This window comes from Athene cunicularia (genome assembly GCF_003259725.1).
Source record: "Athene cunicularia isolate RWA chromosome 3 unlocalized genomic scaffold, athCun1 chr3_part1, whole genome shotgun sequence".
NCBI classification, from domain to species: domain Eukaryota; kingdom Metazoa; phylum Chordata; class Aves; order Strigiformes; family Strigidae; genus Athene; species Athene cunicularia.
Window position 1 is genome coordinate 6,644,966 of NW_020799097.1, and position 15,647 is coordinate 6,660,612.

At 41.4% G+C, this 15,647-nt stretch overlaps 1 protein-coding gene across 4 annotated transcripts in view; it reads left to right on the plus strand.

Annotated features, from left to right (window-relative positions):
• CD2AP (CD2 associated protein) overlaps positions 1 to 15,647 on the plus strand; it is an 87,590-nt gene that overhangs the window by 11,913 nt on the left and 60,030 nt on the right. For 2 of the 4 annotated variants that reach the window (XR_003398071.1, XM_026845781.1), the window contains exons 1-2: positions 10,997 to 11,197; positions 11,901 to 12,061. Coding sequence is in view for 3 of the 4 variants with exons in the window: in XM_026845781.1 (XP_026701582.1) it covers position 11,197; positions 11,901 to 12,061 (162 nt within the window). In the remaining variant the exon portion in view is untranslated. Of the gene's footprint in view, positions 1 to 10,996; positions 11,198 to 11,900; positions 12,062 to 15,647 lie in introns of those variants that run through there. The other 2 variants (XM_026845783.1, XM_026845782.1) reach the window with 1 other exon arrangement.

The following is a 15,647-nucleotide window of genomic DNA, read 5'->3' on the forward strand; positions in this document are numbered from 1 at the left end:
GGAAAGGAACAGAGGAAGAGGTGTAAATCTATATATGGAACAGTGTCTCGAGTCATTACTTAAGAAAACGTGATGTGCTTTTTTTAAAAGTATGTTTCCCTGTGCCCTCTAAGATCTCTGGTTTCCTCTGCATATTAAATAACAGATTTTCATCTTTGCTTGTGAAGACACTTTCTACCTTTCCTTCTGGTGTGACTTCTCATTTCTAGTCTGGTTTCTTGCAGTGAGCTCTACTTGTAGTGAAAGAAAGAGCAAATAGCACAAAACATCACTTTCTGTTTAATATAACTTCCCAGGTAAAACTTTTTGACCTCTTCTGTCCTTACAAGATAGTATCAAATACCTGTAGGTGGTAGAGATTTTACCCTAATAATTCCTATTTCATGTTTTCTATTGGTCTGAAGGGTGGAGTCTTGCAATTCCCTTTTATAAAGTAAGGGGGTAAATCAAATCCACTATTTTAACATTTATTAAGTTTTCAACTGAGTTTAACAGGTATTTCTGATAATATTGGAAAAAAACATGATCGAATGCTTCTTCTAGAGTCAGTTTAATGTACCTGCAGTGAGAAATGTACCACTAAAATACTTTTTTTCCCAGCTGGATGATAATGGTGCATTATCTGCAGGATACAGTTGTAGAATTATGAGGGTATGTGTGGGAATGATTTGCATTAGGGAAACAAATTTACAAACTTCGAATTTAAGTGTGTTCTATCGTACATAATTGTAAGCAATAAAATGCACTGGAGCAGGAAAATGAGGTATGCATGGTTTGCATCTTTAATGCTTCAGGGCAGGCTGCTGGGCAGGATTTCTGCTATATTGTTTAATTTCCTTCACAAAATATCTCGCTAATTGTAATGGAGCCAGCTCCAGAAGATGGTGTTTGAGATGGTTGCTGTTAGAATGCAATGAGTTTTTCATTACTTGAAATAGTTTGGGAGGAAAAGTGTACATTTTTACAGTTTTCAATTGTTCATTTTCCTCATTACTTCACCCATTCTTCCTGGGCTGTAAAATTAGACATAATTTTTTATTAAAAATCTGTGGTGATTTATTCATTGGAGAATGGAGCATTGACTTGCCCAATCTAAAAATGCCAGTTGGATCCAGGGAGGCTTCCAGATGGACCAGTTCTGTGCTGACAGAACCAAGGCTCCTGGCTTTAGATGGTCTCATGGGTAGACTGCTATTTTTGTTTTTATCTTCCTTTTTTTAGGCAAGCTATGGATGTAGAGGGATTGTTGCTTTAAGCAGGAAATGTTTGTGCTAGAACTGGGTGATGCAGTATAGAGCAACTTACAAAAGGAGTAAGGAAAAACAGCAGAGACTGCAGGGTGGAAAGAAAAAAAGAAAAAAAAGAAGGAAAAAAGCCTAACTTTACTTGAAATTACCTTATCACTGACTTTGATAGTGACTGGAGCTGGCTAGGGATCATGCTTCTGAGTTTGTGATTGGGATGTCAGTGGCATAGCAGTGAGAAGGTATTTTTCGGAGTGTTCAGTGGCTGAAATTAATTTTAGTTTGGCCAAATTCTGCAGAGTTGTATGTCAGCTGTAAATGTAAAATCAAAGGTGTGAGAGACTTTAATGAGGCGTCTGACAGCTTTTGTCGATCACAAGAAGTCTGAAAGTCACAGCTGTCTCACCATGGGCTGCAGGGGGGCTCTGCATGGGTGCATCTTCCCCCTTCTCCTTTCTTCCACTGACCTGGGTGTTTGCACAGATGGCCTTCTGGCAACTCCTCCTCACAACCCCAACTCCTCCTCTCAGGTTTCCCTTCTTAAATATGTTATCACAGAGGCACAGACACCATTGCTAAGTGGCTCGGCCTTGGCCAGAGACGGGTCCCACTTGGAGGCGGGGGAGCTTTGAGAAGCTTCTCGTAGGGGCCGCTGCCGTAGCCCCTCTCCCACTACCAAAAACCGCCACCACTCAAACCCAGGACAGGGAACTTGAGAGGAGGAGGAGTTATGAAGGAGACACCTGTGCAGACACTGATGTCAGTGGAAGAAAGGAGAATGAGGAGGGGGAAGGAGCAGAGACCCCCACAGCCCATGGTGGGAGGACAGGCCGTGCCCCCGCAGCCCATGGAGATCCACGGTGGAGCAGATGCCGACCTGCAGCCCGTGGAGGTCCCCATGCTGGAGCTGGTGGCTGCACCTGAAGAATGCCAGGACTCTGTGGGGAGCCTGTGCTGGAGCAATTCGTCACTGGGAGGATTGCAACATGCAGGAGGGACCCACGCTGGAGCAGTTTGGGAAGAGCTGCAGCCCGTGGGAAGGACTCATGTCGGAGAAAGTTCAGGGAGAACTGACTCCCATGGGAGGGACCCTGTGCTGGAGCAGAGGAGGAGTGTGAGGAGTCTTTCCCCTGAGGAGTAGCTGAAACAATGAGTGATGAACTGACTGTAACCCACATCCTCTGCACCCTTTGCTGCAGGAGGGGAGGAGGCAGAGAAATGGGGAACAAAGCTGAGCCCAAGAAGAAGGGAGGGGTGAGGGGAAGGTGTTTTTAACATGTGATTGTGTCCTACTCTATTTAAGTGTTGTTGATGGTTAAATTAAATTGATGTTCATTTTCTGCCCCTAATAATCTGTCTTTTGCCCATGACCATGAAGGTTGTGTCACGCCTCTCTGTCCTTATCTCAGTCTCGGAGCCTTTTATTTTCTCCTCCCTATCCATGAGGGGGAAGGAGCTAGCGAGCAGCTTCTTGGTGCTCAGTTGCCCTCTGGGCTCAATCCACAAGAGCAAGCAAAGGCCCAAATGAAATATTGGATATTGTGAGAATTAAACAGTGATTTAAAGTTGTGTTGTTGCCTTTTTGTTTTCCCCTGGTATGTGTTTATTCTGACTTTTTTTTTTTCTGAAAGCTATCTTTATGACAGTTTAAAATACCCTTACTGTAAGCACTGGAAAGTACTTACTAAGTTCCTAAGTGATCATGTAAAGCATTGTATATATCCAGCACTTTTTTGGTGGTGACTTGTGATGGAAAAGATAAACTGTACTTCAGAAGAATGATGTATTTTCTTGATAACCAGTGCTATAGTCTTTCATTAGAAAGATTTTATTTTTGGAAGGAAATTTAAAAATCAGGGTTTTTTTTAAATCTGATAGAGGAAGTGGGGCTGAGGATGGCAGACTGAGCTGCCCCAGCACAGCGCTGCATGAATGTGAGCTGAGACTGGGATGCTACTCTGATCAGTTCTAATGCTGGGCAAGTGGAAAGGGGGCTTGTTGAGAGTTTGGCCTGACTCCGTAGCATAGTGGCTGATTGCCATTGCTCATCTAATGCTGCATTGAACCTTATGAGCCTTCTGAGATGTGGGATGTGTTGGAGTGAGTGTGAAGGCTGTTGTTTCAAATGGAGCCAATCCTACTGGGATCTAAACTGAGTCCCTGCTGGGCAGCAGCAGGGTCTTTGTGGTGTTCCCAGAGTTTGGGTGGACACAGTTGAGCTGGTTTGATGTAAAATCAGCTTGAGACCAACAGCGTGTGTTTGTTCACATTGAAGGTGTCTTCAGTGCTTGAAAACAATGCTTGTTTGCCCAGCACCTGAGCTAATATTCTACAGATTTAGGTTCTCTGTCTTTGAAATAATGTACTACTGGAATAATCAGCTTACAGCAAATTGGGAGTTAATTGTATATGCTTAAAAGAAATTGTACATAGAATGGCACGAAAATCTTTCAGTTCCATTGGCATTATGTTGTTTTATTATAAACTAATGAAAGAATCCTGATGGCTCAGGACACTTTGCTTAAAAAAGACCTGAAGTCAATATTTGAATATGTGAGGTCGGCATTATCTTAAAATGCAGAGTACCTTGTCTGCCATGTCCCTTCCTTGTGGCAGCAGAAGTTTGCTTGGCTGGCATATAGGGGATCAAAGCTTCAGGAGCAGGAAGCAATGTGAGTGCTTTGGTACAGAGCTGTTTATCAGGGCTGGAGCTGGCACGACTGGTGTGGCTCACTTAGCAGTAGTCGCAGGTAGAAATAGCTCTGCTATGCATCACTGCTGTTTCTGAGGCTGTACAGGAGTCGTCCAACCTCCTTTTGAACTACTGTGAAGGTAGAATGTGTTACTTGTGATGTTTAATGCTTTCAGTAGCCCTCATGATGCAGCTGTCTTGCAGGTCTTTCACGTGGAGCATGAATGTGATGGCTCTGTTTGGCTGAGCTCAGTTTAGTGTCTGCTGTTCTGTATAGTGTGACTTAAAATCATTGACTTATTGAAGGCTGTGGTGAACTGTGCTGTAAAATGTGTAGACTGCATGGTTTCTGTTAGTTAAATGTAGTCTTTCCTTGTTCAATTTCTTAATAGCTTGGAACTGCATCCCTACCATCAAGAGTTGACAGGAATCCAGTGGCCTTGTATTGTTGACGCATTATGTTAGGATGTGGTTTCATGGCAGATTTCAGTTATGTACAAAGCAGCAAGCAGTAAGGGGCAAGATGAGTGGATCTGTAGGGGGAAACTGCTGGTGTCAGGGACCTGATACTCATATTGCACATTTTGGACACTTTTATATCATCATAGTTCTAGTCTTATCCCATGGTCTTAATGCCTATTAAAACATAGTATGCATTAAGAGTGTTCCTGGGCTGCATATCTTTGATTTAGTTTCAGTGGAAGAAAGTCCTGATTACTTGCTGTAGCACTGTTCCACACTGAACTGAAGCACAATAAATAAGGATGGTTTGGAGCTTCACTGAAAAGTGTGTTCCTGATCTGAACTGTAACAATGACGTAGATGTTGATCTAAGTTGGGTTTGATGCAGTCCTGCATCCTTGACCCTTCAGTGAGCCATCATAGGGAGACAAACTTGCAGAAATTGTCACTAAATGGTTTTCTCTCGGGCTGTTTTCTTTATTGGATTCACCAGTTGTATAAGTAAGTACTAATTTAAGTGCAGAACAGGGGGAAGGGACCATGTGAATGCACACAGAAGAAAGGATGGGATCACAGCATCCTTGGGTTAAGATGGAGGTACTTTGCAGGTTTTTCCCACTCTCCATTAGTGATGTAGTTGTATTGGACACTGAGAAAGAAAATAGGAAATAGTTTTCCTGCTGTTTCCATCTGTTCAGGGTTCGGTCCCTAGGCTGCTTCTCATGCTGATGGCTATTGGGGCGTGGAAGGAAGGGAAGTACCTTTTTGCACAAGACCAGTGGTTAGAGTGGTTTCCCCAATAGTAGGAAATGTGAAGTGCTTCCCTATTCAGTGTGAGGAAGACCAACCCCACATCTGTACCCCAAAAGAATACTTTGATCTTCGAGGAACTGGTTATTATGGTCATTGTAGATCATTGTGTAAACAGGAGAGCGAATCATGGGAGCAGTTGCAGAGTGCAGCAGAAGCCTGTCTGCAGAGCAGTGGAGACTCTTGGCCAGGAGGGGTTTGTCTTTGGTTGCCAAACCCTGGTGCTTACCTTGTAGGTGTGTCTTACCAGGAGAGCTTTGCAGGACAAAACTTGTGCAGTTTTGGAAGCAGGCACTAGAATTTAAGGGCAATGGGGAGTCCACCAGGGCTCTTTATTGGAGCATGTGGGTTGTCATCAGTGATTCAGGTCAGAGTAACAGGGAATTTTGTGGTGTTGAAGTGGAAAAAAACCCCATTCTTATAACCACTACTTATGTGTAACACTTACAGAGCTGTTTTCTTTGTTTAGCATTTAAACACTGAACTACTGTTTCAGTGTAAAGATCTGTCTTCAGTGGCCAAATGTATGGTATTACTATTAAAACAGCTGAAACTCATATCTCACAAATTGTAGGAAAGTTTCTTGGGGAAGGCAATTGGAAGGAGCTTTCTCCTTCAGTCCAACACCTGATTTTGAGTTAGTTGTGAAGAAAAGTATGATGGTTAAAAGAATAACATTGTGTCTTCTGTCATCTTTTGTCTCTAGTGTAAGCTTGCTGTCTGCTATAAAACTAAATACCTTTATAACTCCAAGAGTATGCATATATAATAACAAAAATGCTAGCTTGGTTTTAGAGGAGATTAAACTATGAGGTGGTTTTTATTTTGATAGGCGTACAAGTGAAAATAAAGTTTGTTTCAGTCATCTAGCAACTGTCTGTTATGGTAAATTGGAAAAGCAAATCTTAGTTTCTAGTGTAACTGCAGTTCTGCTGGCAAGATGCTTCTGGAGGCCACACAACTTTCCAGGGTTCATGTTCCAATAAATTACTTTGAATCTGAACTGACCTGAAACCTGCCTGAAGAGACCTTTGTGGAGCATGGCCTGCAACTTGAGCTCCTCTTGGTGCTTGATGTTGAACTCTGTCCCTCCAGGTCTGCAGCAAGTTTCAGCAAGGCTTCTTGAATAACTTTAGTTATATGTAAGGCTTTCAGTTATCCCACAAATTAGAATTTTTTTTTACTTTATAAGCTATTAAATGTGTTATTCATTGAATTTATTTTGTATCTGGTTTGTGTCTTTTTCTGGCTACTATGGAAAGGTCAATGGATTCTGACAGTATTGTAATATCCTAAACAAAGTAGCAAGAATGTGAAGTTGTGCTGGACGAGTATCTGATGCTTGGTTACTTCTACTGAGGACACAGGCATGCTAGAATTTCAGTATATTTTCCACTCTTTTCCTTATTTATGTATTTCTTTTTGTAGGACTCCCAGAGACCCTTAGTTACCTGTAACAGCCAACTTCAGAAAGAGTCCAAGTAGCTGAAGACTTCCTTTGTTTAAAATCAGTGAAGATGGGTGTTGTAAGGCCATGCTTATCGGGAGGCTTGCCTTCCGTATTGGCACTGGGATGTGGCTGGCAGAAGAGCCGGTTGTGTAAGTGTTGGAGAAGTGGAGAGTCCACCTGTGCCAGCAGTGAGTAAATACCTTGTGCAGGCAGTGTTGCTGTGTTGGGTAACAGCGTGAGCTATTTTGTCAGAGGCAGTGTTAGAGTGTTAGTAGCTAGGACATTTCTTGCCTTTGCCATGAGGAACAACATAGTCTGTAGTTGTTGAGGAGGCTGACTGGCTTTGACATGTTTGGTCTGTTTTATTGTTTCACTAGTCAGGTTGTCATTTTATTGAAACTAAGAGCTTAACACACTGCTCCCATAAAGCCTGTTATAACTTACACCACCACCACGCCCCACCCCAATATCCAGTCAACAGTCAATATTTTTTTAATTAGCACTGTTGATTTCATCGATCCCCTGCCCCTGAAAATGGGTCAAAACCTTCAAAAAGTACTGTCTCTAATTTCACTGGAAATCTGGCATGGCTGAATGACGGAAAGCTGCCACCTAACATTATCTCTGGCTCAAATCAGTCACAGAATTGCTGAGGCTGGAAGGCACCTTTGGAGATCATCCAGGTCACCTCTCCTGCTCAGAGCAGGGTCAGCTACAGCAGGTTCTTCAAAACTGTGTCCAGTTGGGTTTTGAGCATCTCTAAAGAGACCGCACAGCCCCTCAGGATGAACTGTTCCATTATTTGATCACTCTTGTCGTATGTAAGTAATGTTTAAGTGGAATTTGTTCTGTTTCAGTTTGTGCCCGTTGACTCTTGTGTTTTCACTGCACTGCTCAGTCTTCTCCATACCCTTATCAATAAGATCTCCATGAGCCTTCTCCCAGCAGTTCCAGCCTTTCCTTGTATGAAGACACTCCAATTCCTTAGTCATCCTCCTGTCCCTTTGTTGGGCTTACTCCAGTATGTTCATGCCTGTCTTGTACTGGGAAGCTCAGAACAGGACCCAGCACTCCAGACAGGTCTTACTAGTGCTGAGCAGAGGGGGAGGATCACCTCCCTCATCCCACTGACAGTACTACTCCTAATGCAGCCCAAGATTCTGCTGGCCTTCTTTTGCTGCAAGGGTGCATTGCTGGCTCATGTCAACTTGGTGTCCATCAGGTCCTCCTCTGCCAAGCTGCTTCCCAGCCAAGCAGTCACAGCTTGTACTGGTCCCAGGGGGTGGTTCCTCCCCAGGGAGGGACTTGATGTTTCCCTTTGAACTTCATGAGGTTCCTTTTGGCTTATTTCCTTAGCCTGTTGAGGTCCCTCTGAATAGCAGCACACCCATCTGGTCTGTCACAGTTTTGTATCATCTGCAGACTTCTGAGGGTGCATTTAGTCCCATCATCCAGGACATCAATAAAGTCACTGAGTAACTCACATTGACTCCTGGGGCATGCTACTGGTGACTCTCCTCCAGCTGGATCATGTGTCATTGATCACAACCCTTTGAGCCTGACATTTTGGACAGTTTTCAGTCCATTTCACTTCACACTCATCTGGTCTGTACTCCATCAGTTTGTGTATGAGGATGTTATGGGAGACAGTGTCAGCTGATTTCCCATCATCCAGTGAAGTAGTCATTTCATTGTGGAAGGCTGTTGGGTTGTTCAAGCATGATTTCCTATTCATACATATTTGCTGATTCCCTCTATCACCACCCTGGTGCTCCTGTGTGTCACTGGCTCAGCTGCCTCTGATGCTTTGTTGAACAGATCTTCTAGACTCTCGACTGCTACCACAGCACTGAACATAGTCCTGTGTTTCTAAATCTGTTCTGTCAGTTTTTACAGTCTGTTATAATTTTTCTGTAATACCCTAATCAACCTGATTCTGATTTGGCTTGTCTTTTTTTTTTTTTTCCTTCCCTGTTTCCTTGGTTGGAAGCATGTGCCAAGTGATGTCTTCTGTTTATATCTGAATTCTTGCCAAAACAAGATTGCCATTTATTTGCTGGAGATCTATGATAAAGAGATCATCTTTGCACACAGCGTAGGAGGTGGTTTGTGATGCTCTATTCTGCCTGTAAAAACGCAGGAGGATGTTGTCTCCTTATTGGGTCAGCTTTGGTCCTTCTGGATGTACAAGAAAAGCATGGTTAACCTCACAGTGTTTGGGCTCAAGCTTGAAAAGACTATTTTTCATCCAAGACATGGTCATTTATGAACTTTTAAACTACAGATAATTAATTTGAGTTGAGTTTGAAATGGAGAAAGCTGTGTAAAAAGTAGAGGGGAGGTAAGAGGTGGTTTTGGTAGTTGCTGAGGTGTTCTGCTGCACCTTCTACCAGTTGAGACAATCTGGTTTTCAAAAATTTTGACCAGCTTGTATTACTGCAGCCCAACTTATTGCTGACTGATTTGAATACCACATCTGTTTCTGAGTAAAGCTTTTAAATGAGAACTTGAAGCATTTAGAAGTGTAATTGAGAAAAATTCAGTACTGCTTCAAGCATTCAGAAGTATAATCTGTAGACTGATTGGTTCCTAATAATTATTATTATAAGGAGTTGTGATTCCTTGAAAACATTTTCTGTCACCACTGTACACTGGTTTTGCTTGGGTAAATGTTATACTCGAAGACCTTTCAGAGGCTTACTTATTCTGGATTGTTTTGGTAGTAGAATGATTTCTTGCCTGTCTCACTGCAGTCTGAATTACATGGGTGGTTCATCTAGTGCTACTAGCTAATACTGAAAAGCAAACCTGGTAAGTATTCCTGTTGAGGACTCTCTAGTAGTGAGATGTGTAGCTTCTTGGTGTTTCTGTGTCATGATATGAAAGCAATGTCTGGGATGAAATTATTTTGACATTCCCCATGACTCCACCCACTTTACAGGTGAGACAACGGAGTTTAGGTCTGTTTTGTATATGTATCCATGAGAGTGAGGGGGTATTGGGTATCACTGACAAAAGAGGGAATTCAGAACCTAAATTTTGAACACAAAAAGGTGATATTCATTTACTGCTGTTTGTCTTTGGAACATGGAGACACATGGGTGATGACTGGGAAGGGTTTGAGATCCTTCTTCGGTTGTTGGTATGACCGAGTCTACATTTTATAGCTTGAAACGTGACAAAAATGAACGTGTTTTGCATTTCAAGCACAAATATAGAAATGTTCCCCCAAGGAAATAAGGAAGCTTTCAAAATAATTAGTTTATGTTGACACAGTGTGGGTATGATTGCCTACTACTTCTGTGGAAAAAGGACCAGGTGTTGGGCAGTTCGAGTCAGTCTGTAATGCTGTAAGCATTGAGCATGACTGACAATGCGCTCTGATCCATTTTCCAGGTTTAACTTCGTGAAGCTGTCCTATAGTGTGTGTATATTGAAATATAATACCTTCTAATGTGCTTAAAACCAGAATTTATCATGAGAGAAATATGGATATTTCTTAAATTTTTATGCATTTTTAGGTTTCCAAGATGGTTGGGTTGAGTTGGTTGGAAGATGACATTTTTATTTCCAGACTGTAGGTGATGAATGGCAGTTGTCTTTATGATCTCTGGCTGCCAGAATTTCCTATCTGTTGGGCAATGTTTTATGTCAGCCACTCAAAAGAAGATTCAGTGCAGAAACAAGACAAAACTACTATGCTTGCTGCAGGCAGTAATGGGGAAATATGATGCTTTAAAGCAAGCTTAGAGAATACATTTGGCAAAAATAAATGTATACAGTACAAAAAGTATATGTTAAGAGTTCCAGAGTGTGTATCGCAAGCAGATAATTTTCTGTTCATAATGAAGAAAACAAATTTTATTTCCTAAAGGACAAAAAGCAAACCTAAATCTTAATGTTTATATTCGACTGGTTCCTTTGTTAATGGGTGTATTCAGAAAGTAGTTTGCTAGACAAATCATTCTAGCTTTGCTTGTATTCATGTCACCATCATATAGTTCTGTTTTTTACCAAGGGTTTTCTAACTTCATCTATAGGCAGCAGAAGAATAAAGACTACATTGCAATGTAAGTGCAGCAGCGCTTTTGATCAAAACTGGCCACAGCACAGAATTATACAGTGATTTAATGGAGCTGTAAGTTCAACACTAGGAAATAATACTTTCTCCCATTTGACTCCTTAATTTGTGAATTAATTGTTGGATATTGTTATGCACTGATAGAATAAAGAGAAGCTGGGAAAAAACTTTCACAGCCATTCTGGATTTCTGTCTCTTAACCCTAATGTGCTCTTATCTTTGTGCGTGTCTGTTGTGATCTGCAGAGGAGAGGGAGGTTTCAGAACAGCGTTACCTTTGGTAGTGCCTGGGTATCCTGACTGGATTTGACTGAGAGGGAAGATTATTTGATTGTTGCAGATTTGTGGAAATTTCTGGCATAAACAGAATTTCTTGATGAACAAATGAGCCTTTATTACCAAACAAGCCTTAAGCTGTCAGTAAGCAACTCTCATGGATCTTGTGCAACAGATGGACAAGTATGTAAATCATTGCTATGCTCTTCTGAGTAAACTTAATTATATCAAAATTAAAGCTCACTTGCTTATTGTTCTTGCAAAACGAGATGAATCTGAAGGAGGGTGCCTCTTACATGTCTGTGCAATTTAAGTTGTATGATATTGTCAGTTGTACACCTTCTGGCTGTATTATATTTCTTGGATCAAACCTGCAAAAATATTGTGTACAGCAGTCAGGTTTTTTCAGATATAATAGTAGATGCAAGTATGAGAACTAACAAAGCATTGTGTGTGTATGTACCATAGATGTACAGCTTGAACCCTTCTCCCTCCTTGGCCCTAAATATGTATTGAGTAACAAATACTTGCCCTCTAGGCAGTGATTCATAATTGTTAAATCTTGGGCTGGGATTTGGTGGGGCAGGGGGGAAAAACCACTGCCAGCAATCCATTCCGCTAGACATGCACAGAAACCTACCCACCCACCATCAGCAAAACAGGACCCAATGTCATATTCCTAAATTTTACAATAGGCGACTGTCTAGTTTTTCCCCCTCCAAAATTGTTGGAAATGCTACAGTTAACAAATAAGTGTTGCTGTAAGGGAAACACTTGTTCTTAGTGTTGGTCGCTAGGTCTGCCTCTTTGTACATGCATGGCTTTCACATTGCATTTCCATATTTGAGTTGCATTCACTGTGGTTGTTTTGTTTTTTCCCTTTTAGTGGACTATATTGTGGAATATGACTATGATGCAGTGCATGATGATGAGTTAACGATCAGAGTTGGGGAAATCATCAGGAATGTGAAAAAACTGGAAGAAGAAGGATGGTTAGAAGGGGAGCTAAATGGCAAAAGGGGCATGTTCCCTGACAATTTTGTGAAGGTGAGTTTTCTGCACTGACTTGGTTTTACTGTGATTGTACTGCAGGCTAGTTATTATGGAAATGATTAGAATACACATCAGTTGTATTTGTAACAAGATGATTTTTTTTTTTTAACTGGAAGACCTATTAGATGATTACATTTCTTAGTATGCTTTTGAAGGCCTTTCTTGTTTGAAGTAAGTTCTGCTGTCTGTTCTTAATCACTTTAGTATTTCTTTTGGTCCGTACACTTGCCCTGTATGTTCTGTCTCCTTCCTAACTGCTGCAGTGCACTCAGTTGTTTGTAGTTGTGGTTACCTGCTTCAGTGAGATGAACTGATTAAAAAAACCCAAAAAAGTACCCAAACCTACCCCTACAAAAGACATCAGGTCATGAGAGAGTTAGGAAAGTGGGGTCACAGCTCAGTCAGCTCAGCTATAATGAAAAACTACATCCTCAGGCTGTGGTTGTGTGGATGCTTCAGCTTGGACCAAGCTGCTTTGTTTGAAGGAGAGATTCTGCCCTACTCTGTACTCCCTGCTGCTGGCACTGCCTTTTTCATGACCATGCAAAAGGACAGGGCAGGGAACATATCCAGCTAAAAGGTAACTTGTGAAATAAGGTTGGCTTTTGGTTTCCTGACTGGGCTGGCCATCTGTCAGCAGCAAATATCTGAAACAGGAAAGGGTGTGAGGTGAGTGCTATGCTGGGCTGCAGCACTGTCCTGTCTTTGGCTTAGTCATCATCCTTCTAAATACAATCCTCCTCTCTGGGTTCTCTTTCTGTCTTAGTGCTGTGAGACTGACTTGTGGTCGTTGTCTTCTGCTGTGAGATACTGCTTCTCTAACCTTGTATTTAAACTTTCATATTTATTCTGTGTTTGTGTCCAAACTTTAACTGAAGATCTTGCTTGCACCTTCCACATTTTAACTTTTCCTCGCAAATTTTCTCAATGTTATATTGAGTATTGACCTATTTATTAGCTGCTTTGCAGACTTCTTTGTAACTAGGTGTGCTATTTCACATTATAAATTATGAAATTCAGAGTCTGCTGAGCTGCAGATAGCTTTTCATCTAAAGTACGTGTTATGGAGAAGTTATGCTTTACTGCTTGATGCTTTTTAACCTTTTCACTAACTTCCAAGGGTTTGTCAGTGTAACTTTTGTAAAGTATAATCACAGAATTTAGATACTCTTGTCTCTCTTGACGTGAAATTAATTCTTTGCAGAACAAAATTATCTAATGTATCTTACTGTGATATTTTCATGTTGTTAAACCTAAGAAGAAATTTGTCTAGTGCTATAAACACTTCTTTACACTTGCTTACATCAAACTTGACAATTTTTTTGTTCATCTTAATGAAAAAGCAAAATTATTCATTTTTGACTTACTTCAGGAGGAGAGGATTTAAGTATATACCTTTTAAACTGATGGGAATAATCCAGTTCTCAGAGGATCCTTTACCAAGGAAAAATTTTGTACTTTTGCCCTTCACTTGTCTAATATTTTTAAGTTGTTTGTAGCTTTGTTCAAAATCCATGTTGGGTTTTGAGTCCTTTATAAACAGTAATTCTACTGTAAGTGATGTGTTGATAATTACTGTGTTGATGTACTTAACACTCAAGTGCTGTATAGGAAGCAAGCATCAGACATGGCTCTTCTCTGGTTCTTGTGCCATCAAGACCATCTTCCTACTCAACAGCGAAGAGGGATTGGATGTGGCTTGTTTCCATGTTAAATACTAAACTTGTTGGATGTTTTCTTGCCCTTCTGTAGCTGTGCCTTTTATAAACTTTTTTTACATTATTTCCATTCTGAAAAATCTCTGTGCTTTTCAGCTCCAGGTATTTTTAGCTGTACAGCTGTTCAGTGTGTGCATGGCGTGGTCAGATATCCTGAATTACAGGGGACGGTTGGTTTTCTAGAAGGCATAGGGATTTGGAGAAGGGAAAGGATGTTGTGTAGAAGAAAATTATCTCTTTGCCTCCAACTTGCCTTCCTGGTGCTAGAGTTGAGTGAAGTTAGGAGGCTGATCTTGGGAACTTTAAGATGTTATACATAGGCTGGAAGACTGTTGTGCAGTGATGAGATGATAGGAAAGCATTAATTGTTAGGGAACTGAAAGTTATGGTTTTCTTTGTGGCCAGTTTGATTATAGTTTCTTAAAAGTTAATTTAGTGGCAGTGATAGCTTGAGAGACTTATTTCTGAGAAAGATGTTGAAGAAAAGGGAGGCTTTCCTGCTTCCCCTCCAACTGTTCTCATTTGCTACTTAGCATTACGTTGTTGATAGTGCAGGATCTATGAACTGCCACTATGACCAGACTGCTGTAAATGCTAAGCCTCAACAACTAAATTCAAATGCTCCAGCTTGGCCAGCTCCAATGTTAACACCCACAAGTTGTGGGTGAACTTCAGGAGGGAGGTAGAAACAGGCTGAAGCAGGGTTGTACTTTGGCCTTGTGAACAAGGAAGGTCCCTTGAGAAATATATTTACTCATTTGCTGCCTTGCCCAGCAGCTCACCATCACCTAGTGGTGGTGGTCTCTGTGTCTTCTGAGCTTTCCATGGGAAGGGGTGTCATGCTGCTTTAAGCAGGAACCTCCCTACTGCTCCTGCAAGGGGCTCTAGGGGTGAGAGTAGAGAAGTGTATCAAGTTGATTAGGAGGGATAGTGACAAGAAGGATGCTAAAGAGGGACAAATATTGCTAACTTGTCATGACCCATGTGAAAGGGAAGGGAGGCTGAAGGTCTGAAAGATGCAGTGAGGCGGATGCAGCTGGGAGGACACAGCAGCTGGGAGGACTGAGGGGACCTCGGGAGCATGGGATGGATCTCCCAGGTTAGGTCAGTAGAAACGTGACCAGAGAGAGCAGATCAATGTGAACAAGACCAAGGATTGGATCAAGTTTGACATGTTTGGATGCAAAATTCTGAGACTGACTGTACTTGAATATTTATTCCTTTCTGAATGGATCTTTTTATTCTCCTGTTATAAGTGTAATTTCATTCATTAGCAGAGGATCTGGCCTGAACTCATTACATAGATTAATTTGGAGTTCTTTTGTGATATATAGGCTGGTTTGTTAAGAATTCAACTGAGGTTGTGGTATAAACTCTCCATGCAGAATTTTGATGGTAAATTTCAAGGTGCTGATCTGAAAAATACTAGCATTTAAAGCTGAAAGTGCACGTGTTTATCCATTAGATTTGCCTAGCCTCTTCACCTATAAAATATTTAAAAATGTAATAAATAGATGACAGATTAAATTGGGTGAAGATGGACATGTTTTCTTTCTCAAATGTTAGATGCTTTTAGAGAAGATAAAGGAGTTCTTTAAAGAAGTCTTTGATTTTCATCAGACAACTGTAGGAGAATTGGGAGGGATGCGCTAATTCCAACTAGTTTGATTTTTGCTCATTTTGTTAGTTTGTCTCTTATTCATCCTGTTCGAGGTCAGGAAAAGGGCTTGTTGCCTTGGTGGCAGCTGCGTCCTTGGCTACCAGGCAGCGTTTGGATGCTTCTTGCCTGTTTGAAGGACAACCAAAATGTTAATGGGGATTATGGCTGCAGGACACCTGGATGCCCCAGATTTGGACTGTAT